The 12,158-nt window shown below is 44.3% G+C and overlaps 2 protein-coding genes across 4 annotated transcripts in view; one reads left to right on the top strand and one right to left on the bottom strand.

The window, feature by feature from the left end:
* The first annotated feature begins 595 nt into the window (after positions 1-595).
* Positions 596-2,739, top strand: PPP1R3G (protein phosphatase 1 regulatory subunit 3G). The gene has a single exon (XM_065667423.1). It carries the CDS (start codon positions 673-675, stop codon positions 1,480-1,482), a length of 810 nt encoding a protein of 269 aa, XP_065523495.1. The 5' UTR covers positions 596-672; the 3' UTR covers positions 1,483-2,739.
* A 6,729-nt stretch (positions 2,740-9,468) lies between these two features.
* The window catches only part of LYRM4 (LYR motif containing 4), a 90,460-nt gene continuing 87,770 nt past the window's right edge, over positions 9,469-12,158 (bottom strand). For 2 of the 3 annotated variants that reach the window (XR_010610056.1, XM_065667425.1), the window contains one exon: positions 9,469-9,839. Coding sequence is in view for 1 of the 3 variants with exons in the window: in XM_065667425.1 (XP_065523497.1) it covers positions 9,777-9,839 (63 nt within the window). In the remaining 2 variants the exon portion in view is untranslated. The remainder of the gene's footprint in view (positions 9,840-12,158) is intronic. The other variant, XR_010610057.1, reaches the window with a different exon arrangement.

The raw sequence follows: 12,158 nt of genomic DNA, 5'->3' as shown, positions 1-12,158 counted from the left end.
GGGTACAGGGTCAGGACCCGGCGCTGCGAGGGGGCGGGGGAGGCTGAGCCCCAGCGCCGGGGGACGCTCCCCGCCTCCACCCGCAGCGGGGGGCCGTGCCCCCGCGGTGGTGCCGGCGCGGAGCTGGCCGACGTCCTTCTTAATCCAGACCCCCGGGGCTCGTTCTCTGGGGCGTCTCCGACGGGTGGAAGGAAGCCTAAACGACGACGATGAGGAAGGCGGTAATAATTAACTGTGATGGTGACGAAGCCCGGGACCCCATTTTTCCACCCCGCCGGACTCGCAGTGGCGGCGGCAGCGGGGCTTAGGGGACGCCGGCAGGCCGAGCTGCCTCCGCACGGCGCGGCTGCGCCGCCCAGCCCGGCTGTCTCCCCCAGCCCTCTGGACCCCCGCGGCGGCTTCCCCGTTGCCCGCCGCTCTCCCCCTGCGCCGCGGTGCCGGGAGCCCCCGCGCGGGCCGCGGGCGGGAGGACGTGCGTGACCGCCCGTCGCGGCTGCTGCCGCCCCGGTACCGCCCGCTGCGGGAGGTCCCGCCCGCGGGGAGGCTCCGGCGCCGGCGGGGGGGCGCGCCCCTCGCCCGGGGCCTGCGGCGGGGGCGCCGGATAAAGCGGTGCCGGCCCGCCCGCTCGCCGCCACAGGGGCGGCCGGGACGGGCCCAGCGGGGCGCCCCGCCATGGCGAGCCCCGCACGCCCGCGGCAGGAGCCGGCGGCGGGAGAGCGGCGGCTTCTTGGCGCGGCCCCGACGGTGCCCCGCGACGCCAAGCTGGTGCTGCTGGAGCTGCGCCGCTGCGGGCGGCCGCCGGCCCCCGGCCCCGGCGAGCGGCGGGGGGAGGCGGAGGAGGAGGCAGAGGAGGAGGAGGAAGAGGAAGAGGAGGAAGCGGCGGCGGGCGAAGACTGCTGCAGCAAGTGCAAGAAGCGGGTGCAGTTCGCCGACTCGCTGGGGCTGAGCCTCGCCAGCGTCAAGCACTTCAGCGACGCCGAGGAGCCGCAGGTGCCGCCCGCCGCGCTGTCCCGCCTGCAGAGCCCGGCCGCCGCCGAGCCGGACCCGCTGCCTCCCGGTGAGGACCCGCCGCGGCCCACGCCGCGCCTGGTGCCCGACTTCCCCGACGGCGGGGAGCCCAGCGCCGAGCGGCTGCAGCGGCAGCGAGTCTGCCTGGAGCGGCTGGGGCGGCCCGCGGCGCCCACCGACGTGCGGGGCACGGTGCGAGTGCTGGGCGGCCCCGGCCCCCAGGAGGTGACGGTGCGCTACACCTTCAACGAGTGGCTCTCCTTCTTGGACGTCCCGGCCGCCCCGCTGCCCCCCGACCCGCCCGCCGAGCGCTACTGCTTCACCCTGCCTGTCCCGCCGAGCCTGCGGGAGGGCTCGGCCCTTCACTTCGCCATCCGGTACCGCGGCCCGCAGGGCGAGTTCTGGGACAACAACGGCGGCCGCAACTACACGCTGCGGTGCTGCGGCTGCCCCGAGGTAGCCCCCCGCGATTGATGGGCGCCCGACCGGGAGGGCGGGGGCAGGCGGGCGCAGCCCCGCGCCCGAGGCCCTCTCCGAAGGGCCTCACGCAGGAGAGGCCCCCAGACCTGGTGGTTTTTGAGCGGCCGCTTCGTTTTTTCCAGCGGAGGATGGACGTGCATAGTGTTGTGTTGCTGTGGCTTGTGGAGTCGTTTTCCTTTTACTTCGTGGAGAGAAGAGACTGAGTAGGGCTTTGCTTTTCCCCTCTTGAAGTGAATTTTTGGGGTCTTGGTTCAGGTTTGACTGCACCTACCTGATTAGTCAGAACTGCACAGAGCGCTGGTGTGAAAACTTTGTGATGTGTTCGCTCCAAGATGTAACTTTGGATCCAGGTTTTCCTGTTCTCACATCCATTTCAGAGACACTACTGCGACAGCAGTGGTGTGCTTTGTGTTTTCAGTTAGTTTGTTAGTTGAATGGACTCCGTGACAATACGATTCACTGCTGTGAGCACCCGTCAACCTCACGACAGGCTTGCCTGTCCGTACCACCTTTACTGTGCCTGCGGCATCTCCGAACAACAGCCTGTTTGGGGGCTGGCTCTGGGGCTGAACTGGGCTGCTCTGGTTTTTGTCACTCCGCACACTTTGATACCGCTCCCTGCCTTCCCCAGGCCTGTGCTCACATCCCTCCTGGCTAATAGCAGCCAACAGGGACTTCTGCAAAAATGTTTTTGCTCAAAATAGACTGGTGACTTCTCGCACAGATGAGAAGTCTAAAACCGGGACAGAGGAGGAGTTAAAGCATTTGCTGATGCTGCATTTATCAGGAGAACTTTGGTAACACCTTTGAGTAACGCACTGTGAAGTAAAAGCTGGTGTCCGTCTTGCACACAGTTCGGCATTTCCAGGTTTGGGGAGTGGTGACTCGTTTGGAACACCTTCTCCCACAGGAGGATGCAACACAGAGGGTGTCCTCAGTAACAAATGAAGACAAGTGCCTTAGTTCAGCTCTCCTTGTATTACATTTTGCACCACATTTCTCAAGTATTTCTAATTTATTCAGCTTGTTTTGCTACATACTTTTCAGTGTTTGTATGTTGCTGGGAAAGGGGTTTGTTGTGCTCACGGTTGGGCTTTGTCACGTTGGGCACTTGAAATGGTTTCTGTAGTCTTCACTCTTGCCCTGCAAGCTCGACTGACTACTACTAGTGCCCCAAGCCCTGAAATTAAGCAAAAAGTACCAATGAGAATGGGTTTGTAAGAATAAAAAAAGCTTTAAAAAAGTTAAAAAGCTCACCATTACACATCCTTCTTTTTGTGTGTAGCAAAACATAACGGGACACTTACTGGTTTTGCAACCTGGCTGCGCTCCTGCTCTACCATGTGGGGTGCAGAGGGGCTCGAGCTGTTGGTGTGCCTCGCTGTAAGCGGGGATGTTGCCCGTCCATAGGCAGCAAGGCAAATTGCACTGTAAGTCCATGATGGCCCTGTATGCTCTTGTAAGGGGCATCTTGGGCAGAGCTGTGATGTGAGGAACCTTCACTAGCACAGGTGGTAAATAGGCAGGTGTCGGTTGAGTTTTATTCTGGCTCTTCTGCAGCTTTGACTCCACTTGTTTTCTTCTGATACAGTGTCTTAAAATTGAGGGTAGTGTTTTTGATGAAAAGATCAGTAGCTAAGACACTGCCAGAACACAGCAAATACTGTGTCATGGATGTATGTTCTTCAGCAAGGCCTGGGAATATTACTTTCCTTTTAAAAAGAGAGCCTACTGTGAGTTTCCTCACGTCTCCATTTCCTCTGAAGATGTAGAAGACATAAACATGTGAAGCATCTCAAAGCCCGTTACGAGCACCTTAGAAAAAAAGTCGTCTTTATGTAATTCCCCATTCTTGAAAAGGAATCTTCCAATAATCTGCCTCTTGGGAGAGCTGGTTCAGAATCAGAGCTAGAAGCTGGGGGTTTACTGGGGAGATGATGTGAAGCAGAGGCAGCTTCAGACTGAACTTCTGCAGTTTTGCTAACACAGGCGCTGCTTCTGAAACACAGCCTGGGCTCCCTCCTCCCTGAACCATAGAATCATAGAATGGTTTGGGTTGGAAGGGACCTTCAGAGGTCATCTAGTCCAATTCTCCTGCAGTGAGCAGGGACATCTTCAACTAGATCAGGTTGCCCAGAACCACATCTACCCTGGCCTTGAATGTCTCCAGATACCTGTACATAAACCGTTGTGTGAGAATATGGCCAGATACAAAGAGGCGTTTAGTTCCTTCAGGAACTGCCTTGCTGTTATGAGTAGTACCAAGTTTGTTTAAAACCTGCTATGTGTTACAGGATATTAAGTGGAATAATCTGGTATGAATTAGCCTTTCTTCAGGTAGTTGTGTCAATGGTGTGCTCTTACGACGATACGTGAAGCTAACAGCATTGAAATGGATTCTTCGTTTAAGTGCAAGGTAGTATTTGAGGCTTCTGGAGCCCATTTCTTAGTCTGTGTCTATTAATTGCTTCAGAGAAGAAGGAAGCTCTGCCAAAAAAGGGAGGGGAGGGATCCCTCTCTCCTTGAGCAGAATTTAAAGAAGAGCCGTATCCTGATGGCTGTGTCTGGGCAGGGCTCAGACAAGACTCAAACACACTCACTTCTTAATCCACAGCACATTTTTGTACTTTTAAGAATTTACAGAAGCACAGATTGCCAAAGCAGGTTTCAAAGACTGCCTGCACACACTGCTCTGCGTTTTCACAGATGAGGGCTACAGAAATGCAAAGCCTCACCAAAGATTACATTAGGCAGTAGTGTAAGAATCCGAACCAGACCATGTGTGTACTGCATGCTGGCAAGCACAGGGCTGCTGCTTGTGGTCATAGGCTGAGATACATGGCATAATTGCAACTTTACTCAAGAAATGCTTCAAAATGAAGTATTTTTAATTGTGTAAAATTGAAAGTCCCAGCAGAGTAAAGCATTAAGTGAAGCACTCTTCCTGTTTGGTTGCATTACACTTATTGTAGTATTTTATAAAGATTCAGAGCATAACTTCTGGAGAATGTGCTCATAAACACCCTCCCTCCCCTAACCTAAGATATAAGAAATGGTAAAGATTTGGAAAAATTCCAGCTCCAAAGGTTTTCATTGTACTCATATTTCTATTTTGTTTCCCCATGGATTAAGGGTTTAGGGGAGAAAGAGCTGCCAAATGGTTTTATAGGTGTATGCAGAACCAGAAAGTTTAATACAGTTGAAACTGTGTGCTGGTTAACTGTGAAGGACAGCTAAGTTAAATCTTCCTTGAGCCATTTTTTGCCGCTTACATTTAAATTCAGATCTAAATGATTCAGAAAAGGACTCTGAAGCTAAATTTACTTTAGTGTCATGAAGAACTGCAAACTTGCATGCAAACTAGTTCTGTTTTATTTAAAGCTGGGGCTTTCAGTCAGTACTTGAAAAGCCTGGCTTCTGCTCCCATTGGCTTCTTTGGGATTTGGATCTGGCCCAAAGTACTGCAGGAAGGTAGGGGAAATGATCTAGGTTTAATTGTCTATTCTGTTCAGAGTCCTGTGTTATGGGGTTAGGGTAACATGGCACTGTGATGAATGTTCATCTGTCAGGAGTTCAAAATCTGCTGCCTATTGCGTGGCTGTAATTAAATCACCTTAATTGTTTTTCATGATTCTTTTTACGAGAGGGAAGATTACTTGCCTTGGATTAGCATATTGCCAAAGACTGGTATAAATATTTATGGGGTGCACTCTTTCAATAGAAAGCCTTTACATTCTTCACAGGTCTCCATAGCTCTCTTGCTCTGAACACAGAAGAGAAGTCATTTGAATGCACTACTTAATACCACTTCCCTCTCTTGTAAGTAGATATTGGGCTTCACAGTAAAAAAGGTAAGTAGTTCAGAAAGAAGCATCTCTTGTCACACATTGATGATACTTAGTTTTCTGTGTACGCTGCAGAATCCTTTGAAGGTGCATATGTTTGTGATATAGGTTTGAGAATCCTGAACTTTTTTCATCTCACAGTTGGAGAAAATACACAGTGGTAGAAGAATTACTGCCTTGTCATTTTCCCTGCTTCCACATTAAGGGCTCATGTACCATTCTTGTGTTCTAAAACACTGAAAAAATTAAAAAGAATGTAAACTCTCAGTAAAAGAGCTACACACCTTCTGTCCTTTTTAGTTTTATAAATGTCATCAAGCAAAACATTCCTAAAAGTATGAAATAATGATGCCTGTGTTAAGAACTGTGGAACAAAGCGATCAGTATACTCCCAACGTGAATAATGGCAGGATTTCACTGTAGATCATTATGGAAAACTCAGGAAAACAGTCAGTGCACAGCTCTTTCATGGCTCTGTTCTTTGTTTTGATGTATGGTCTGTGCTGGGTATCTGGAGAGGTGCATTTATGTTGCATTACAGAAAGGAGGTTGAGAGGCTGGTACTTCTCCCTAAAATTATTCTTGTACCTGTTGATGTTAAGAGGGTGAATGTAATGCTTTTAATGCCTGGAAACTTGGTGAAGTTTTATACAGAAATACCTTTTTAGAAATGCGAGTTAAAATACTTCTTGGCCTATTTCAACACTATATGTAAAGCTTTCACATGCTATTCCCTTGAGTTGCTTTCCTCCAGGACAGCTGTACCTCTGATAGATCTGGGCATTCTGAAACTGAGCTTTCAGTTGCAGTAAAATCTCCTGGGAAGCTGTAACACACAACAGAAATCACTGTCCTTTAAACAGTTACTGATAGTAGACAAACTGTTCTTTTTTTTCCCTTCTACTTACAGAGCACTGTTTCCAAGTTTATACTGTAAAAGTCATGACAAATTTCAGGGCATGTAAACACTCAAATTTTAGTGCATACTGCTGAGGCTAATAGTTTGCTAAAATGTTGAGATCAGGAACAGAGAAACATTTTTAATATAACACAATAGCAAGCTTGTTTTCACTAAGACATTGCAGCTTTAGTAAAGATATTGCACTCCCTTCTAAGAAAAAAGGATACACTTTTTATAATAGCGGACATTGTACATAACTCATAGGATCATTCCTTTGTGTTTAAACTATTCCTGTTGTTTACACTGCTTTAACAAAATCCAACAAAGCTCCTGACAGCGTGCCAAGAGAGAGATTTAATGAGTATTGCAGCGTAAACGGAACTGGTGAAGCGCAGAAGGTGCAGTTGTAAGAGCACAGCAACTCTGAGGCTGGACCACAGTGCCAGCTCTACAGTTCGTTGTCTCCAGCAGTGACAATGAGCATATGCCTATCCATGAGTAAGAACAGGGCAAGCGGGTACAAACATAATACTAAAGTCATCCAAGCCTACAGCTATTATTTCAGCACTGGACTTCCTAAGCCAGATGTGCCTTCTAAGTATTTTCCTTTTGTAGTTTGTAGGATTTCAATGATAAAGCATTTGGTAAGCTGTGTTCTTATACAGAACTGGGTTATAACAAAATTACTTAAATGGGCATGAGGCACGGAAAACATAATATTTCTAGTTACCTTCCAATCACAAAGAACTAATAGGCACGTAACTAACAGTAGCAGAGTGTGCACTTACACGTGTGTTGGTAAGGAAACATACAGATCTGTCCAAAACAGAGAACAAACATCTAAAATGCAGTGATGTTTGAGTATTAAATGCTAATACCTTTGAGTAGTAAATGCTAATACCTTTCTAACTTTGCACTTGTGTTAAGTTAGAGAGTATTACACAGGCTTTTGGTTTTTGGCAGCATAAGTTTTCTTACATTTGTTCTAATAAGTAATGTATAAATACTGTATGGTAAGTCCACGGCTAATTTGGAATAAGGACTAATCTCCCCTTGGCTGAGAAAGCTCCCAAACCTCTGTACCACAGATCTGGGGGAGAAGGAAATTACAGAGCCTGTTTTTTATTTATTTATTTCTTTTTATATTTTCTTGATGGGCCCTCTTTGTAAATGTATCCTGAAGGTTACTACTGATCTTTCGGAGGTATGAATAGCTAAGGGAGATAATCTAAGTGGTAACCTTGAGACAGAAAGTAGGAGCAGATGGCGTGAGCTAGGAGTGCAGTACTGCTGTATCCACCACCAAAATTTAACAGCAGAATTTTCAGGCATTAAAGGAGGAGTAATCTTCTTAATACTTTGGAGGGGATTAATTAGAAATTACACATTCTTGTGCCTGCAGGCTGTATGACAGCATCTATCTACAACTGCATTCTCACTGGAAGCATCAATAAAGAACTCCACTGGAAAGGTACTGGTATTTCGGAATAAATTATTATGTAGTTAAAAGGCCTCTACTTGAAAACAAACTTTTTTTTTTCTTTTTTTTTTTATTGGTGAAGATGGTGGAAACATAGGCTTAAATAGCAAAAATGTTACTGGAGTTGTCCCTCTTTATAAATTAGGGCTACACTATTTATAAGGATGTTTATTTTGTTTCCTAGCGTACATTCTCAGATCTCAAAACAGTATGCAGTGCTTGTTTTAGTAATGAAGCTGTTTTAAACAAGGATTTTGCATGTACTGTTTTAGGCATCAAGTTCCTTAGAGCATAAAACTGGCAGCCCTCCCAAGCTTGTGTCCTCTAAAGTGTAAGAAAGATGTTAACTATATTTGAGTTCACTGGAACCTGAAATGGTAATCAAACCTTTCTTCCCCTACACTTTCACCATTTACTTAAGTGCACTTAATTACTCAGTTGTGAATGTGGAGATTTAAAACACAGAATTAAATGTATATTACCTGTAAGATTAATTAAATTCAATTTTAATAAAATGTTCACTAAAAGCAATTTACACTGCAGTACTTATACACCTAATAAGAAGATAATTATTACTGTATTTACCATTAATTTGAAAGAGAGTGGAGGCTACATTTGTAGTTTCAGGTAGTCATGGTATCTTATTCCGTGCACTATATTGTTAATGGAATGCATTACTATACATTTCAATCTAACTGTACAAAATTATAAAATACACTTTAAATGATGGTAGTGAGGAATGGGAATCTGTCCTAAATTGGACACTTTGTCTGTCCTCTGCTTTAATAATGTTATGCCACAGCCTGAACAATGCAGAACTACAGAAATTCTAAACAAAGCTGACTTTTGGGAAGCAAGAAAAATAAAGGGAGGTTTTTAAAGGCCACAGTGTCATGGAACTAGTTTTGAGTTTCTGTCTCCCTTCTTAAAAAAAACCCCACAACAAAGCCTTGAAGAAAAAAGGAATATTTTTTCCCTGTATGCTATTAAAAAAGCTTTGCATTGCTTAATTTTTCTGCAAATTTCTAACAGACGACAAAGTCAAGCACAGCAATAACTTGAACAGAACCTTATTAAATTTTTTGCTTTATTTTTTTTAACATACTGTCTTAAAAGGATTGATTGTTCTATAGATTTAATAATAGCCAATAAAACACTATACTGAGTGTTCTACTTTTGCTAGGCAAAGCTTGCTGCCAGTTCCTGACTTTCAGCATTTGAGTTATTACTGTAGTTAGGTTCTTTTTCTCCTGCAAAATTCAGGAGCTTTGTGAACAAGGGAAACCTTGCGTAAAGGGATGTGGGGCTTTCTGCCAATAGCTGCACCTCAATAAATTTAGAAAAGGACTCAATGGTGAAAATATATTTTAAAGCTTCCAAGCCTCAGTGATGTAAGTCTTGCATTCTGCTCTTCTGATCTGTTAATTGCTAAAAGTAGGATGAGACTGGCTATTACGAACTCTTGGAAACTACAAAAAGAACTATTTAAATTTTTATGTTACCTCCTGAAATGTAAAGGGATGCTCTTTAAAAAAAAACAAAACGCAATATACAGCTTATGATTATTGTAAGCATCAAGGCCCAGGAAATGAGGACTGTTCATCCCTGGTTTTAAAATGAACTATGTGTTTAGTAACATGCTGTGTATTTTTAAATGAAACAGTATCAATAAGAACTTAGTAACTGGGTGAGGGATTTTAAATGTAACACATCTTTCATGCTCTGTGAGAGAAGGTCAGCAGCAGAAAAATGTATCTAGTTACAGGTAGTTTAATGAAGTTTTATTGTCAAAGTAGGGCAGGAACTATTCCATCACATGGAACATACAAGCACACAGATTTCAAGACTACCTTACATGCTATCATAAATCACACCAATATATTTTAGAACATGTGAACCATTACAAAATAGTACTTTGGTTGCCGAAAACTGAGTCTCTCAGGCATTTCATCTGCTGAACAGAAAAGCTCAGACATGTGCAGTGAGTTTACACTTCTGTATGTGGCACTGTAGGATGCTGACAATGGTCCAGTGTCGCTTCAGGATTGGAGTCTTCTCATAGCTATGTGTTTTCTGGACTCTCAATAACCAGTTTCTGCGTGGAATACAGTTGCCCAATAGTAACCTGAAATCAAACCAAAATATCAGAAAGCTGAAACCAGAAAGGAAACAGGTCATAATTTCAGCTACGTAAGAGTGATTTAAAAACTCCAAGAACTGAGTAGTCCATATGTTAAGCTTTTTTATAATGACATTTTTTTCTATAAGCATATTTTTGTAAATAATCTTGTTTCAGCCTAGATGTTAAGAAAAATAACTGATATATAACATATCTGCATATATAAAATCTTGAAATCATGACATTGAGGAATACTGTTCAAAGGATCGTATTTAGTTAGTATTAGAGGTTACTACAGAGGAAAAGCAAACAGGCTGTATGTTTAGAAAACTGAAAATATGCACATAATGAAAAATAAAAAGACAGATACAGTCACCAGGTATTTCTCACTATGCTTTTTGCATGGAGACCCTAGATATTAACTCCATGGTATGGTATTGTTTTCCAGTTCCTTTGGAATCCTGATTTAATCTGCCTTACACAGGGTGAAACCAGTTACAGTTAGCTCAGCAGTAACAGCTAACACACACTGGAACTGACCTCCTGTGCATGAGATGGTATTGACACCTCATATATATGCGCTTTCTACTGCAATGAGGAAATGAAAAATTACAAAAATGCAGCATTGAGACTTTGATTCCTCTTGTTCTTTAGTACTTTCCAGTCTGCATTGTAACATTGGTAAATTGTAGACAGATGGGCAGCTGGCAGTAGTCACACACAGCTCTTTGCTTAACAGTTGTGAAGTGGAAGGAAGAAGTTTCATGCAAGTAGGGTAACGTAAGCAGGAGAAAAGCATTTATTTTAAAAGTATGATTTTTTGAATCTAATTTCTAATACCTGTTATGCCCTTTCTCACCCCTACTTCCTCCACAAAGCCTGGGTACACGGTAGCTCTGTGTCCTTTCCACACACATACAAACGAAGTTCTTCTATTTAATTATGGAATTGGGACAAAAAGGCTAGATGCTTAATTACACTAAGTACAATATAATTATTAGACTTTAATACTGCACAAAGTAAACCTGACAACAAGTCAGGCTGTCAAAGTAGTGAAAAATTAGGGAGAGCAATTTTTCAGCATTTTTAATTTACCATTTTTGCGGGGGAAAAAAATCTTGGCTGCTCTTAAATAAAAATCTCGCATCTATGCCCACACTCACATAAAATGTAAATAATATTGCCTTTTAGGAAATGAACTATTTCATTTTGATAAACAGCCTTGTCTGAAACTTGTAACACATTGATTTTAATCTTGAAATATTTAGTACAAGGGAGAATTTATGAGCCATTCTTAAAGGAACAGAAGTTCTCTTCTCCAGCAAATTTCCCTTCTTTTGGCACTCTGAGCTAAGTTAGTAACAGCATATGAACAACTCGGCTTATATTTTAAATTACTTATGGAGCATGTTGCACACAGAATATTTAAAACAAAGGCTGTACACAACTGTGGCATGTGTTACCAACAGAAATTTTAAGCTGTCAACAAGTGTTACTTATCAAAGAGAACTCGCTGCTCTGGGTTATGTGGCAAGCTATACACTTTAGTTGCTGCCTTACAACAAACCATGCTGTAGTACTTAATTTCTGTATACTGTGTTTCGGAGCCCAAAGAATCTTTAATCCTTTCCCACACAGTAGAGCAAATTTAATGGGAGGCTCAGAGGGATTATAAAAATGCTGAAACCTGAATTGCATTTCTTTTTCTCCACCAACTGGGGAGATAGATGAGACCGAGTACGTGACTTCTCAGTCAATCATATTCAGCCGGGGCAGATGGCTTTGTAAGAGAAAGGTACGACCTGTTGTTTGCTGCCCCTGTGCCAACAGGTGATATTATCTAGTGCTGCACAGCTTGTCTTGAATGCCATGAAACCACAGATGTGTGTGTTGAGCTGCTTCCTTAGCAAACCACAGGCATGCAGGCATTCCAGTGAATGCACAGTGCTGTGCTGTCTGCCTTCGCTGGGCTGCTGCAGCTCGCCTGCTCTGGTGCCTCCCTTCCAGCAGCTATGCCATGCCATACCATTTTAAGCTGAACTTTGAAACATAAGGCACTTTTTAAAACCATTAGCCTTGAATTTCTAACATTATGATCAAGCCTTTCCCATGCACTTCAGACAAAACAAATAGACCTTCCGTTTATAGCTGCTGAAAAATTCACATCTATAAACATCCACTGCCTCAGCAGAAGGACTGCACCAGTATTTACACACTGACACTCATTAACCCTCTGAATCAAAACAGCGTTCTTACAGTGTCCTCGCCGATGCTAAGTCTAAAGAAAGGACTTAAGCAGCAAGCATGACTGTGTATCATTCCAAA

The sequence above is a fragment of the Lathamus discolor genome, chromosome 2 (genome assembly GCF_037157495.1).
Source record: "Lathamus discolor isolate bLatDis1 chromosome 2, bLatDis1.hap1, whole genome shotgun sequence".
In the NCBI taxonomy this organism is placed as follows: Eukaryota; Metazoa; Chordata; class Aves; order Psittaciformes; family Psittacidae; genus Lathamus; species Lathamus discolor.
This window is presented reverse-complemented; position numbering and strand designations above follow the sequence as displayed.

Bases quoted from the DNA above. Each gene is read 5' to 3' on its own strand.
- PPP1R3G (XM_065667423.1), top strand. From the start codon at position 673: ATGGCGAGCCCCGCACGCCCGCGGCAGGAGCCGGCGGCGGGAGAGCGG.